At 38.2% G+C, this 16453-nt stretch overlaps 1 protein-coding gene across 4 annotated transcripts in view; it reads left to right on the top strand.

Annotated features, from left to right (window-relative positions):
* LOC131536479 (interferon-induced very large GTPase 1-like) overlaps nt 1-15029 on the top strand; it is a 43074-nt gene extending 28045 nt beyond the window's left edge. For 2 of the 4 annotated variants that reach the window (XM_058769430.1, XM_058769431.1), the window contains 6 exons: nt 1054-1144; nt 1227-1377; nt 3761-3877; nt 7215-7487; nt 11626-11693; nt 12223-15029. In XM_058769430.1, the coding sequence (XP_058625413.1) occupies nt 7235-7487; nt 11626-11693; nt 12223-15021 (3120 nt within the window). In that variant the 5' untranslated portion in view covers nt 1054-1144; nt 1227-1377; nt 3761-3877; nt 7215-7234 and the 3' untranslated portion in view covers nt 15022-15029. Of the gene's footprint in view, nt 1-1053; nt 1378-3760; nt 3878-7214; nt 7488-11625; nt 11694-12222 lie in introns of all 4 variants that reach the window. The other 2 variants (XM_058769433.1, XM_058769432.1) reach the window with 2 other exon arrangements.
* Nucleotides 15030-16453: the final 1424 nt, after the last annotated feature.

Here is a 16453-nt window from a genome sequence, read left to right as displayed (position 1 = left end):
AAAATAGTTTTAAAGATTAAAGTTTGAATGTTTTATAGGCAATACAGTCTATCAGAAGAACAGACACAGAAAAACAGATCGCTGGGGTGGTTGCTAGGGTGTTTCTAGGTTACCTGGGGTAGTTGCTAGGGTGTTGCTATGCGGTTGCTAGGGTCCTTGGGGTGGTTGCTAAGGAGTTGCTATGCAGTTGATAGAGTACTTAAGGTGGATGCTAGGGTGTTGCTATGTGGTTGCTAAGGAACCTGGGGTGGTTGCTAGGGTGCTGCTATGCGTTTGTTAAGACACCCGGGAACAAAATTGAACTGAATATACTGTGTATTAGTTTGTTTGTTTGTTTCTAGGAGAGCGTCAACCCCTAATTGACATGAGGGGAAAAAATTATTGAAAAGTGTTCAGCGTACAGTGTACCCCTCTTTGCAACAGAGGAAGCATTAAGATAGTCTTTAAATGAGATCCGTAACTCCAGCTACTTGTAGGCCTACAGTCCTGTATATTTCACACTAAATTGTGATGCAGCCTGAATCATAATCGCACCATGTTCATTTGTTGGCCAGAGGAGAACTGATCCCTAAACTATACTTTCTCCCAATGTTTTTTTTCTCCATTCTGTCATCTGATGGAGTTTGGGTTCCTTGCAACTGTCGACTTTTGGCGTGCTTATTTGGGGACACATAATATTCAGCAATATTGTTGATCTGACTCCACTGACACTATTGGATGAGGACTGAATTGAGATAGATGATGACACCACTGTTTTCTGCACAACTGGATTGGAATTATTACTGTATATTTGATGATTTTTATACAGTCATTGAGTCAACACTGATTTCAACTGAACAATGACACTTTTTACTGTTTAGAGCTACTTCACAGCAGAAGTGAATTCTGTTTGCATCATTATTTTTCTTTACTTTACAGTGTATATACACAAAAATAGAATAAATCAGGGTTTTTTTTTTTTTTTCACAGCATTGTACAACAGCATTTGTGTTCAGTAGTGTGACATTAATGTGTGGAAATGGGCATTTTTTAGTGTGTGATTGCTCTTTTCAGGAAAATGCACTAGTAACAACTAAAAAAAGAAGCCCAAAAATATAATTCAACAGAGGATGATGACTCTGGTGAAGCATGCACTCAAGTAATGGTAAGCAGTAGTCTACTTTATTTGATCTTTTATTAACTATTATCTTCATAGTTTTGAATACATAACTGCTATTGTATTTCAGGAACTAAGACCTGTGGGAGTGCTGGAGAAATCAAGTGTACCAAATCCTCAGTCATGGAGAGAGTTAAATGAAATCAAAGAGCTAAAGGAAGATTTACAATACTAGTGCCAATTCAGTATGAACACAGAGAGAGAGCTGAGGCAGTGGAAAGGTAATGAAATCTAGTTATAACAGCAATTATTCTCAATGCTTAAAGGGATAGTTCACCCAAAAATGAAAATGTGATGTTTATCTGCTTATCCCCAGGGCATCCAAGATGTAGGTAACTTTGTTTCTTCAGTAGAACACAATCAAAGATTTTTAACTCAAAGATATATACGTAGGTCCTTACGTATCACAGCCCATAGAAACAGTCGCTAATGAGGCATGTATGCATATACAGTGGTGTGAAAAATTGTTGCGCCCCCTTCCTGATTTTTTATTTTCTTTGCATGTTTGTCACACTTTAATTTTCAGATCATCAAACAAATTTAAATATTAATCAAAGATAACACAAGTAAACACAACATGCAGGGAAAATAAAATCCAAACCCACATGGCCCTGTGTGAAAAAGTGCTTGCCTCAGTTAAGGTCAGTGTTCATGACTCCACCATAAGAAAGAGACTCGTCTCAATTTTGCCAGAAAACATCTTGATGATCCCCAAGACTTTTGGGAAAATACTCTGTGGACTGACGAGACAAAAGTTGAACTTTTTGGAAGGTGTGTGTCCCATTACATCTGGCGTAAAAGTAACACAGCATTTCAGAAAAGGAACATCATACCAACAGTAAAATATGGTGGTGGTAATGTGATGGTCTGGGGCTGCTTTGCTGCTTCAGGACCTGGAAGACTTGCTGTGATAAATGGAACCATGAATTCTACTGTCTACCAAAAAATCCTGAAGGAAAATGTCTGGCCATCTGTTCATGACCTCAAGCTGAAGCGAATTTGGGTTCTGCAGCAGGACAATGATCCAAAACACACCAGCAAGTCCACCTCTGAATGGCTGAAGAAAAACAAAATGAAGACTTTGGAGTGGCCTAGTCAAAGTCCTGACCTGAATCCTATTGAGATGCTGTGGCATGACCTTAAAAAGGCGGTTCATGCTCGAAAACCCTCTAATGTGGCTGAATCACAACAATTCTGCAAAGATGAGTGGGCCAAAATTCCTCCACAGCGCTGTAACAGACTCATTGCTGCAAAGGGTGGTCCAACCAGTTATTAGGTTTAGGGGGCAAGCACTTTTTCACACAGGGCCATGTGGGTTTGGATTTTGTTTTCCCTTCATAATAAAAAACTTCATTTAAAAACTGCATGTTGTGTTTACTTGTGTTATATTTGATTCATATTTAAATTTGTTTGACGATCTGAAACATTAAAGGTGCCATAGGTGATTGTCTTCAGAAACATTTTTTGTTATTCTGGTTGAAAGTCTCCTCACATCCTGATAGCAATTATTAAGTTAAGTGGTCTAAATGTATTTATCTGTATTTATATATTCTGTGGAAGGTGTAGGACCAAGAAATGTTTATCTTTCCTACCTGCCTGTCAACGCATGTATTTGCATACCTCTGCGCACCCTGTTAGCGCAGACAGGATACGTCATCAGCGCGTTCACGCACACTATTGCAGACAGAGCCAGAATGGCAGACGAACATCAACAACCTGATCTTCCTTCCTGGTATTGTAGTACTGTGCTGTAAAGTTTTCTCACCAGTGAATGACACATGATGTAGCCCAGCGCTGTTCCCAGTTACAGTCCTCGCGCCCCCCGCTCTGCATATTCTGCATGTCTCGCTTAGTTAACACACTCGGTTCAGATGACCAGCTCGTTAGAAGAGAGCTCCGTGCATGAACTGTGTCCCGATTGACATTCCGTTTATTTCACTTCAGAACATTCACTCACGGATTTGCGCTGCTCCTCACACACAGACGAAAGAGAAGTGTGAAGTGGGACATAATATACCTCTCTAAATAAATACAATTTAAATTCAGGTCTGGCACACTTTAATGCCCTTTGTATGGAACATAAACGCTCGCTTTGAACTGGAATCATGGCGGAATATCTGGTGATGTCCACTTCGCAGGGCACTTATGACTTACGGTCGAACAGAACAACCGTCGGACGTGATAAGATATACATATGAAATGTGCAGAGCGGGGAGGGCGCGAAGACTGTAATTGGAAACCGTTGATGTAGCCTATTGTAGTAATTTATGTTGTCTCTGGCTGCTCTTTGAGCGTATGTGCGTTCAGGGGGCGTGGCTTTGGACAGTGATTGCAGGGAGGGTGGGACATTCGCTTTCAGTGCTATCAGGCTAAAGTTAGCATTTTCCGAGATCTCCTACTGCACCTTTAAAGTGTGAAACATGCAAAAAAATAAAAAATCAGGAAGGGGGCAAGCAATTTTTCAATGTGCCAGGACAGGTTGACATTGAGGCTTATCAGAGGTAAAAAATGATATAAATACTGTTCAGTTTCTCGGACAAACCGATCTGAGCCACAAGGTTTAATTTGGATTTGTCTGTGCATGTTTTTTTTTTTCTCTCAAAGATTGTGTGCCCATTGACTGGCATTATACGACTGACAGACTACAACAGTTTGAGTTAAAAACCTTCATTTGTGTTCTACTGAAGAAACAAAGTCACCTACATCTTGGATGCCCTGGGGGTAAGCAGATAAACATCACATTTTCATTTTTGGGTGAACATCAGCTCTCAACCGTTTTTTTTTTTTGTTGTGTTTTTTTTCTGGACTTTGATTCTCTCTGACTGGAAGGTGTGCATTAAAACAATGAATGCATAGATAATTAAAATCAGTTCAATCACCATTGTAAATTAAATTGCGGCTTTTACTGTAGCACACACACACAGTCAGAACGCTAGAACTAATGACCTGTAACCAATCAAACTAATGAAAAGTAACTTAGGTTTACCCTACCAGTCAAATTGTATTCCACAAGCATTAAAGGGTTAGTTCACCCAAAAATGAAAATTCTGTCATTAATTACTCACCCTCATGTCGTTCCAAACCCGTAAGACCTTTGTTCATCTTCAAAACACAAATTAAGATATTTTTGACTAAATCAGAGAGCTTTCTGACCCTCTCTATAGGCAGCAACGCCACTTACACATTTAAGTTCCAGAACAATAGGAAAGACATTGTGAAAGTAATCCGTGTGACTCCAGTGGTTTTATCTCAGTTCTGTCTTCTGCCGCATGAACACAACACTCATGCGTTGTGATGCTCTTGTGAATGCACATTACAGATCAATGTTTTTGTAAATAAGTGGTAAATTAGTTTACCATGTTTATGGAGTCACATGAATTACTTTAACGATGTCTTTACCATTCTGGAACTTGATTGTGTAAGTTGCGTTGGTGTCTGTGCAGGGTCAGAAAGCTCTCTGATTTCTTTAAAAATATCTTTGTTTGTGTTCCAAAGAGGGATGAAGGTCTTACGGGTGTGAAACTACACAAGGGTGACTAATTAATGACAGAATTTTCATTTGTGGGTTAGCTATCTCTTTAAAGGCAGCTTTAACTTAACTTTTGAACTTTTTAACAGGTGTGTATTACACAATTTTAATCGACTTCAATGGAGGCAACCCGTTTCATGTCGGGTGGTTCTTTGCCTCCACCTCATGCATTAAAATCATGTAATGCACACCTAGCCATGGATTAGCCCCTATGTGTGTAGAGGGTTATAGGTTACCCACAGTATTAAATGAAGGGTGCACAATAACTGTGGAACACATATATTCTATATACTGTATTCTAATAGTATATTTACATTACTTATACTTGTATATTTGTAAATTACTGTATATATATATATATTTTCCAATTATTATTATTATTATAATTTTTAATTTTTTAAATTTAATTTAAGGTTAGAATTTTGAATGAAAAACCAAAATGATAAAGAGGGCAAATAATTGTGGAGGACTCTGTACAGTATTTAAACATGATTGTGTCTACAGTATGTCAGTAGTTCAAGAGAGATCACTAAGGGGATTCTCCACCCCAAATACTCATCCTGATAATGTCATTTATGTTTGCAAACAGAAAGTATTAATAAACGTAGCTGCAAGCAGGAATTTTTGAGAGCAAGTCAGAAACAAACAGTGTTGGGAAGGTTACTTTGGAAATGTAATAGGTTACAGATTACAAGTTACCCTACTTAAAATGTAATAAGTAGTGTAACTTTTCAATTACTTTATTAAAGTAATGTAACCGATTACATTTGATTACTTTTTGATTACTTTTCTAAATTTCTAATGTTTTCAACTGTTAATCATTTTCAAACATGTTGACCATGCAGGGTCGAAATCTTAAGATTAAGATTATAATATTTTAATTTTAAAGGAAACATCGGATGAAAAATATCTTCATTTGCATATAAATGTGTCTTAGCAGTTTGTGGACACAACCACCCTACAATGATAGAAATTCACTCCTTTTTTAATCCCCCAAAAACCTAAACAGTCTCAATTATCAAGCCATTTTGATTTTGGAGTGAATAACCAGCGCTCTCTCCCACCTTCGATACCACGACTGAGGTGAGACCCTTGAGCAAGGCACCGAACACCCAACTGCTCCCCGGGCGCCACAGCAATATGGCTGCCCACTGCCCCGGGTGTGTGTGTTTTCGCGTACATATGATACTAAATTTGTTGGCTAAATGCATTTCATTAGACTGAATCACGCAGTGAAAGAACGCACTCTAAATGCGCACTCACTAGACTTCTCGTAATGTATGCGTGCGCTCTGTCGGGGTGTTTTGAATGTTTTTTGCAAAATATTCGATAATGTCAAATCGCACATCATTAAAACAACAATTACGGTATTATCGCAGACTATATATCGCACACCCCTACCGCTGAGCAGTGTTGGGCACGTTACTTTAAAAAAGTAATTAGTTATAGTTACTAGTTACTTCTCACAAATAGTAACTGAGTTACATCATTATAAAATTAACTAATTACCAGGGAAAGTAACTATTGCGTGACTTTTAAAAAAATGTTCAAATGCCAAATAACTTTGGATGTCCCCAATATTAAATGTTAAATTAATGAAATGGACACTAAAGAGAATAAATTATTATTATAAAACATTGTACATTAATCTACACTATGTATCTACTGACACTTAGTATCAGTCAGTCAAGCATTATAATATAATATTATGATAATTTAATATTATATGATGATAGAACTTTAGTAATTAGAATAACCAAGTATGAATGCATATTTGTCATCAATATAAAACGCACTAAGGATTAATGAGCTGCTGGGTTCATGAATATTAATCACGTTGTCTGCGTTCGCTAGAATTGATTTGCCGAAATCAAAACAGGGACGATAATAGGTGAGCGCCAGCCAATGAGATTGTCGTTTGCGCATTAGTTCCGCCCACTACCAGAGAACCCGGCAGTTCTTAAAAGCTGAAGAATTCCAAAGGAACTCCGTTATTTTGACAGGAAAATACAACAAAGAATATCGTTTACATGTAGCGCGTCAATTCTGCATGTTAGTAAAGACTCTCTTGCTCTGTATCTTTCTTTGCGTGCGTGTACGTGAGAGAAAGCAACGGCGAGTCGTGCGCCTTCACACTAGAGTTTATGGTATGTCAAATACAGCTAAACTGCATCCATTCAGATGAACTGAAAAATGTAATTCTAATAATATAATATAGTAACGCCACATGTTATTGTCAGTAACGGTAACGGCGTTGTAACGGGGGAAACAGTAATTCATTTGATTACTCATTATTGAAAAAAATAACGCCGTTTATTTATAACGCCGTTATTCCCATCACTGCCACTGAGGCATCTCAGATGAGATGATCTGTTATCTTGGCTTTTTACCCTTGTAGCACCAAAGCATAATTAATATAAGGTAATTATTTTACAACTTCTGTTATTGGAAAAATACCGAGGTCTGGACCTCGGGGACCTTAATGGTGGGTATGGCCCTGGACAAACCTTTTTTTTTTTTGTCCAACAGAAATGAATCAGTGACAGAAGATGATGTCTCGTCCATGCCTGCTTCTAGAGACACTGGAGGATCTAAGCAGTGACAAACTGAAGACGTTTAAATGGTACTTGAAGCATGATGGTCATGCTTCACCTGCTGATGTGGAGCAGGCAGATGCCATCACTGATACAGTGGATTTGGTGCTGGCTCGTTGTGGACGAGATGCTGTGAAGAACACACTGGACATCCTGAGGAAGATGAAAGAAAACAATCTGGCTCAAGAGTTAGAGGACAAACTTAAAGGTAACTACAGCTCCAAGCCGACAGTGACATTACACCAATTACAGGTCAAACAGTCAGCGTATCTGTCAATCCTCTACACTGCGAGTAAATCCCTTGCATATGCGACTAAATCTTCACTCTGGGCGACTAAATGTTGTCTACTATTAGCCACTGGCTAATACATTCTCAGATTTTACTCACCAGTGTGTGAGTTGGAGGCTAAGTATAAGTTTAGCACAGATATATTTTCACTCGCCGAACACTGTGACTGAGCGCTTCAGAGTTCTCCCTGCATCAAGCGATCTGTGATATTTTTCAGCTCATCTGAATGGATGCGCAGCGCATCTGTATTTGACGTACTGTAAGCTCTAGTGCAGAGGTTCCCAAACTCGTTCCTGGAGCCTCCACAACACTGCACATTTTGCATGTCTCCTTTATCAATCACACCTGATTCAACTCAGCAGCTCATTAGTATCAACTCCAAGACCTGAAATGGGTGTGTCAGACAAAGGAGACATGCAAAATGTGAAGTGTTGGGGAGGCTCCAGGAACGGGTTTGGGAACCCCTGCTCTAGTGTTACGGCACACGACTCGTCGTCTCTTTGTCTCACACACGCAGAGAGAGAGATATCCTTTGTTGTATTTTCCTGTCAAATTAACAGCGTTCCTTTAGTATCATTCAGCTTTTTAAGAACTGCTGGGTTCTCCAGTAGTGGGCGTAGCTAATGCGCAAAAGACAATCTCATTGGCTGGTGTTCACTTATTATCTTCCCTGTTTTGATTTCAGCGAATCAGTTCAAGCAAACGCATACAAACTGATTAATATTCACGAATCCAGCAGCTCATTAATCCTTAGTGCGGTTTATATTGTTCTTATTAGTAGAATTCGTATCATTATCTTATCAGTATTTTTGTTTTTCCCCAATTTTTTTTACAGAAACTCTGAATGACCAAAAAAGCACCACCAGTCCTAAGTTCAGTTAAAATGACTAATATGCATATGGTTATCAAGTTTTAATTCTAATTACTATAGTTTTATCATGACATAATACTTGATTATCCTATTATAATGCTTGACTGACTGATGTTAAGAGTGTACTTTCAGATATTTAAAAAAACTGTGCCATTTTATATATGGGTCAATAACGTGACGCTACATTTTTTGTGTCCATATGGTTTAAAGTAATTTAAAAGGGTTAATATTTCAAAATAAATGTGCAAATTAATTGCATACATTCTCTTTTTTGTGGACCAAGTCTAAAATGTCTGGTTTTAATTCATTTTGAGGGAATATTTGGGGGATGATGTCAATGTGGTGTAACTGTAAAAACTTTGTACGAAATAACTGATCTTGTTTAAAAAAGGTGAAATTCTCAATAAAACACCAGATCAGCTAGTTTGGCATAATCTTACATTAGTATTACTTAATAGTAAATAAAAGTAAATGGAGCATCATTGTTCTGAATATTATAATTAATTTCGGGAATTATGAGAGTCAAAATGTAACCACCATTTTGTTAATATTTTGCAAGAAGATCATGTGATAGGAAAGTATATCACAGAGAAGGACCTCTGGTGATACTAACTGCTGCATGCAAAGGTTAGTAACTCTTTAAAATGTGAGATCATTTGACATTTTTATGGTATGGTCAGGTATTCTTAGGTATACATGTCAAATGGTATGACCTCAGGAATACATTGATAATTCATCATTATTATAAAAATGAGTATTAACTTTAAAAATGGCATTTTTACTTTATTATTAAAGCTCTGTAAGTCTAGGATAAAATAATTATATTGCACAAAATGTGTGTTTTTGAAACGTTTAGCTTTAATGCATATTTCTGTTCCATTCACTTAAAATTTTAAAGGGATATTTCACCCAAGAATGAAAATTACCACCTGATTTACTCACCTTCAAGCCATCCAAGGTGCATATGACTTAATTCTTTCAGACAAATACATATAAAATGTCCTGGCTCTTCCAAGCATTATAATGGCAGTGAATGGGTGATATTCAATAGTCCAATAGAAGTCCATTTATAAAGGCCTCCTGAAGCGAATGCACTTTTGCAAGCAAAAAATCTGTTGCTTCTGCTTACTGTCGTAAGTGCGTTCATGAGAGTGGCGTTCAAGCGGACGGCGGATGACGTAGGACGTAGGCATAGCATAAGCTCCAGTGAGAATTGACGAACACGGAATCATAGAGGAGAGAGCGGAACAAAACACTGGTCACGAATTAAAAGTACAAAACGAGGATTTGTAAAGAAAAATGTTGAAGGATTTCGATATAAGCCAAAAGGAGATTGGTTTTCCTTCCTAGACGGTTCTCGTGAGACTAGCATATTCTCACCGGTGCTTATGTTACGTCCTACGTCATCCACTGGAATGCCACTATCTCGTGAATGCAAGTACGACAGATAGCAGAAGCTAGAGATTATGGTTTATAAAGTTTTAAATATGGATATTTTTCTTACAAAAGTGCATTGATTCGCTTCAGGAGGCCTTTATTAACCCCCTGTAGCCATCTGGAGCACTTTTTTATGATGGATTGATGCATTTTATTGGACTACTGAATATCACCCATTCACTTTAAATGTCACTCCAATTGTATTCATTTGAAAGAAGAAAGTCACATACACCTAGGATGTCTTAAAGGTGGGTGGGGTGGGGGGTATAATTGGGTAATTTTCATTACAACTTTAAAGGCGATTTTCTCAGTATTTTTTTTTTTTTTTTTTTGCACCCTCAAATTTTCAAATAGTTGTATCTTGGCTAAATATTGTCCTATCCTAACAAACCATACATAAATGGAAAGCTTATTTATTCAGCTTATTTATGATGAATAAATCTCAATTTAAAAAAAAATGACACTTATGGCTGGTTTTGTAGTCCTTGGTCACATATAGTATCATATAATATAATGTAATATATACATAAAATGTAGCAGAAGGAGGTAGGTGTCTACATTTCAACATAAATTCACTGATAAAAAATGTTAACCAAAGATTACAATTTACATCTGTAAAATACAATTCATTAATTTTCTGATATTTCATATTTAATGATATAACAGAGCCCCTTTTTCCCTAATAGATGCCACAATACAATACGAAATTACAATACAAAAATTTAAATTACAATGAGACATGAGTTCACTGTTCATCACTCTTGTCAGATATTGTTTCTTAACTGTAATTACAATACGAGATGAGTTCATCACTATGATGACTTTTTGTCAGATATTGTTTCTTAACTATAATTACAATATGAGACAAGTTCACTTTTCATCACTATGATAATTTCATGTTGCTAGATTTTTTTTTGCATTGGAAAAAAAGCACTTCAGCTGAACTTGTTGACAGTCATGACAGTCAGTTTCTTTTTCTTCAACAAACAATGGCCTTTGGCTTTAGAAGCAACATGGTCAGGTGGTGTAACTGGTTTTGTCAATTGGCGTAACCAGTATTTTTTTCATAAAAAATATAATTACATACTAGAAAATTTATGAGGAATAAAATGTAATAATCTAGTTTAGTATAATAATATGGTTTTTAATTTTTTTTTACATAATTTGTCAAAGATCATTTAGAAAACAGAGGTGTTTTCAGCATATGTCCTGCCAAATATTGCATAAACGCATTAAAATTTACATTTTGAGATAACTCTAATAAAATCTATTTTCGTGCAACATTTTAAAATTATGTATTTATTTCTGTGATTAAGCTTACATGCCATTTAGGCAGATAAAATATTTAATATTTCTCATTCTTTGGTGGTTACACCATTTGACATTTTCATGTACTTTTGTAAAAAATGGTAGAAATGTCATGTTTAATCACATAAAATCAACATAAACACGCTGTGTACATTTTAAAAGACCTGATGCATGCTTTAAAAACAAGTTTTTAAAATATTTTTTAATTTTTCATCTTGCCAACCCCTTTTTGTCACTGACCCATATATATATATATATATATATATATATATATATATATATATATATATACAGTATATATATCAGCCTGGTGAATAAACTAAAAAATTACTAGCCAATGGTGATTCAATTGCTAAGGTGTCCTTAGAGGGTTGTCTGTGCAAGGTTTGAACGTACAACCTCTGAATTGTCAGCCCAGAATAATTGCCATTGCACTTACAGGTTTAGAGGATTCAGAGAAAGGACCGGCAGAAGAAAGAAACATGAGAGAATCTGATTATTCACTACAGGTGAGTGTTCAGAGAAATGCTGTCTGTCAATACATTAATCTAGCATAATGTCACATTCAGGTGTGATATTCAGATGTACTTTTTTATAAGAAATTATACAAAGTCTTCTTTTTTCGTTTTATTTAACGTTCATCACCGACGGGGGAAAGACACAAACGTTTTGGCTACAAAGCCTTCCTCAGTGTGTAAAGCGTGAGTGCGGATCATAATTTCTTATACAAAGTAATTTAACAGATTGACGCACCAAAATAAAAAGATCAAGTAACGGAGGAGCGCGGTGCAAACGACGTTGTTGAACTATATTCAGATGAATTGAAATAACATTCATTGCAGTTCAAACAGTTTTACAGAAGAAAAGTCTTTGATTATATATTACTTTATGTTTTCCAGTGACTTTCCTCTTGATCTATATTTACTGGTATTATATGACTCTAAAATGTAAGAAAGTAAATTTATAAAATTACAGTTTAAATCACTACTGGAAAACAGTAAATGAAAATAATGTATCATTGTTTTGTCTAATAAACAGGAAAAAAACAAGGGTACTGGAAGAGCAGGAATCCAGACAGCTCAACACCTACAGCAGAAAAAAGAGCATCTGTTTGACAGACTTCATCTTGATATCAGCCATAAACTCAGAGCTGCAGATGTTCTTCAGAAATCCAAACATTCATTACTGTCCTGTGAGTCTTTTGCTGAAGAAGACCTGTTTCAGACTTGCATACAAAAACTACAGATGATGGACTACAGAACAAGACAAATCAAAACCGATCAGATTGTAAACACTGTTCACTCGATGGATGTTCAGATGGCTGTGTTTCATTGTGCTGATGGTGTCCTGAAGCAGCTGATGGTCACTAAACTGTCCCAGTGTCAGTTCGCTCTGCCTCTGCTTGTTCCTCATCCATTCACACGACATATTGAGTTTCCTCTCTGGACATTCAGACAAATCACCAAGAGCTGGAAGATCAGAAACAGAAACAATGAGATCATCAGTCGAACCCATCCGATTTACAAAGCACAAACTCCAATGGTGTTTTTCTTCAGGTTTGGCTCTGTGTCTTACTCCAAGTCTCAGCTGATGAACAGTCTGATCAATGAGAAACACGACACGTTCTTCCACAGACACTGCCTAGACAGCATCAGATCCAGAGTCCTGATGGATGGAGTGGTGGAGATCGCCTGGTTCTGCCCCTCTGTGAAAAATACAGATAAATTCAGTGAGTGTGTTGCGTTTTGTAATCTACACGGTGATGCAGGAGACCATGAGAAACAGCTGCAGATCCTCACTGAAATGAGCTCAGTCAATGTTGTTCTTCTGTCACGACTCGACAGGAATGACAGAAACATGATAAAACTTCAAGAATGCTGTGAGTGCTCAAAGCCACTCATTTGTGTTTACACTGAGGAAGATTTTGCTCTCTCTGAGGCACAAACAGGACAATTCAAAATCGGTCTAAAAGGCAGAAATCCGTCACGTGTATCTGAAGAACTCAGAGGAGCTATAAAGGTTTGTCTCTCAGAATCATCTCACACTTTCAGACTTGAAGATATTTCCAAACACTCAGACATCAGAGTAGATGAGGAAGATGATGAAGACTGCAGGAGAGGAAGAGAAGCAGCAGAGCAGATGATGAGTTTACTGGAGAATAAAGATCTGACACAAATCAAAGACTCATTTCTGCCTCATCAGGGGAAACTGTGGCATCAGTGGAGTCAGAAGAACAAAGAACTACATCGACCTCGAGGAGATGAGACAGAAATGGACATGAAGAAAATACGTCAACAGCAGCATGACTCTGAGATCAGTGAGTTCATGGAGCTCTTTATTAAACAAATGTGCTCAAATGCTGAATATATATATATGTTTTTTCTTCAATGGCTCAGAATCCTACTGGATGAATATACATCACCTGGTCTTTCTGCTCTAAATCACAAATATCATGAAAAGTGGTCAATAGTTGTAAAACTGAAAGAGAGCAATAATAATTCTGAACAACTCAAATCTGAACAAACTGAACTTGAGAGAATATCTGAGGATCTTCAAGCAGCAAACTTTGGTGTGGAGCACATCATGAGGGAGATCGGTCAGATCTATGAATCATGTTCATCTGTGCAGAAGAACAAGAAAGACCTGCAGGTTGACTTCTCTTCTCTCCCGAGTCTCGCAGCAGAGATGATGATCTCTGGATCTCCACTGGAGCTGATGGATGGAGATGCTGCTTGTGTTCCTGTGATCTGGATCTCTGCTGTTCTGGATCAACTCCATCAGAAACTGGGAGATCAGAGAGTCTTTGTGCTGTCAGTTTTAGGGCTTCGAGGCTCTGGGAAATCCACCATGCTGAACGCCATGTTTGGACTCCAGTTTGCCGTCAGCGCTGGAAGAACAACCAGAGGAGCTTTCATGCAGCTGATCAGAGTCTCAGACGAGATGAAAACACAGATGAACACTGACTATATTCTGGTTGTTGAAACTGAGGGTCTTCGTGGTCCAGAACTGACTGGAAGATCAACAAGTGATCATGACAGTGAATTAGCCACATTTGTTGTTGGTCTTGGAAATCTGACACTGATCAACATCTTTGGAGAAAACCTATGTAAGATGCAGGACATTCTTCAGATTGTGGTTCAGGCCTTCCTGAGGATGAGGAGAGTCAGACTGAATCCCAGCTGTGTGTTTGTGCATCAGAACGTGTCAGACATCACAGCTGGAGAGAGAAACATGGAGGAAAGGAGACGACTGCAGGAGACACTGGATGAGATGACAAAACTCGCTGCTAAAGAAGAAGACTGTGATGAAGAATGTTTCAGTGATATCATTAGATTTGATGTTCAGAATGATGTGAAGTATTTCACTCAGCTCTGGGAGGGAAGCCCACCGATGGCTCCACCAAACCCAGACTACTGTGAGAACATTAAAGATCTGAAGATGACTATTATGTCTCATGCCTCAAGAGGAATGATGCTGAAAGACTTAAAAGATTGTATTAAAGATCTCTGGAAGGCTTTACTGAATGAAGAATCCGTCTTCTACTTCAGAAATTCTCAGGAGATTTCAGCTTCACTGGAGAATGAATGCAGCAAATTAACCAGTGTCGTGATGGAAAATGAAAGCATACAACAAAAACAAATAGAAAATGATGTGATTCATGAGGTTGATCTTCAAAGAGAACAGATGGACACATGTGAAGTGGAAAGAACAATGTCTGAGCCCGTTGAGAAAGACATGGATAATGATATACTGATTCAGAGGAAAACATCAAAGATCAATGAGCATCAGGAAGACACTGTGAGAAAAAAGAGAAAGAGGAAATTCAATGAGGTTTAAAAAAAACCTGAAGAAAAGAGTGATTAACGTCTGTTGTCATGAAATCATTTGAAAGACTGGTTTTGGCTTATCTGAAGGCCTCCACTGGACCCTTACTGGACCCCTTGCTGTTTGCCTACAGAGCAAACAGGTCTGTGGATGATGCAGTCAACATGGGACCGCACTTCATCCTGCAGCATCTGGACAGACCAGGGACTTATTTGAGGATCCTGTTTGTGGACTTCAGCTTTGCTTTTAACACCATCATCCTGGACACCCTTCAGAATAAACTAACTCAGCTCTCCGTCCCCACCTCCGTCTGTCAGTGGATCACCAGCTTCCTGACAGACAGACAGCAGCTAGTGAGGCTGAGAAAATACACATCCAGCACTCGCACCATCAGCATTGGTGCCCCTCAGGGCTGTGTTCTCTCCCCGCTGCTCTTCTCCCTCTACACCAACGACTGCACATCTAAAGACCCCTCTGTCAAGCTCCTGAAGTTTGCAGATGACACTACAGTCATCGGCCTCATTCAGGATGGTGACGAGTCTGCTTACAGACAGGAGGTTAAGGAGCTGGCTGTCTGGTACAGTCTTAACAACCTGGAGCTTAACACGCTCAAAACTGTGGAGATGATCGTGGACTTCAGGAGAAAGTCAAGTCAAGTCAAGTCACCTTTATTTATATAGCGCTTTTACAATACAGATTGTGTCAAAGCACTTAACAGTATCAAATTGGAGGATAGAGTGTCAGTAATGTATAATGATAAGATTAAACACTCAATTTTCAAAAAACAGTATTTTTAGTTAGTAGTTTTTTTCAGAAACCCCCCCTGCTCTCCCCCCACTCACCATCATGAACAGCACTGTGACTGCAGTGGAGTCATTCAGGTTTCTGGGCAGCACCATCTCTCAGGACCTGAAGTGGGACATTCACATAGACTCTATTGTGAAAAAGGCCCAGCAGAGGTTGTACTTCCTTCGCTAGCTGAAGAAGTTCAACCTGCCACTGGAGCTGCTGAAACAGTTCTACTCCACCATCATTGAATCCGTCCTCTGCACTTCAATAACTGTCTGTTTCAGCTCAGCTACCAAATCTGACCTCAGAAGACTATGGAGGGCAGTCCGGACTGCTGAGCGAATCATTGGTACATCCAGAGTGATCAAAAGGGCTGAAATCACTCTGGACCCCTCACATCCAGCACACTCCCTCTTTGAACTGCTGCCGTCTGGTCGACACTACAGAGCTAGCACAGGAGCAGTTTCTTCCCTCAGACAATCCATCTCATGAGCATTAAACGTGGAACACACAACACTATTATTTTTTTTTTTCTTCTTAGTATTATTTGTATATTTTTAGACTATTCCTTTATTATCTGTGTCCTGTTGCTGTCTATCTGTTGCACTGTGGAGCTTCTGTCACTATAACAAATTTCTTGAATGTGTAAACATAC

Source organism: Onychostoma macrolepis, chromosome 03 (genome assembly GCF_012432095.1).
Source record: "Onychostoma macrolepis isolate SWU-2019 chromosome 03, ASM1243209v1, whole genome shotgun sequence".
NCBI lineage: Eukaryota > Metazoa > Chordata > Actinopteri > Cypriniformes > Cyprinidae > Onychostoma > Onychostoma macrolepis.
The sequence above is the reverse complement of the archived record's forward strand: the minus strand, read 5'-3'. Positions and strand labels throughout refer to the sequence as shown.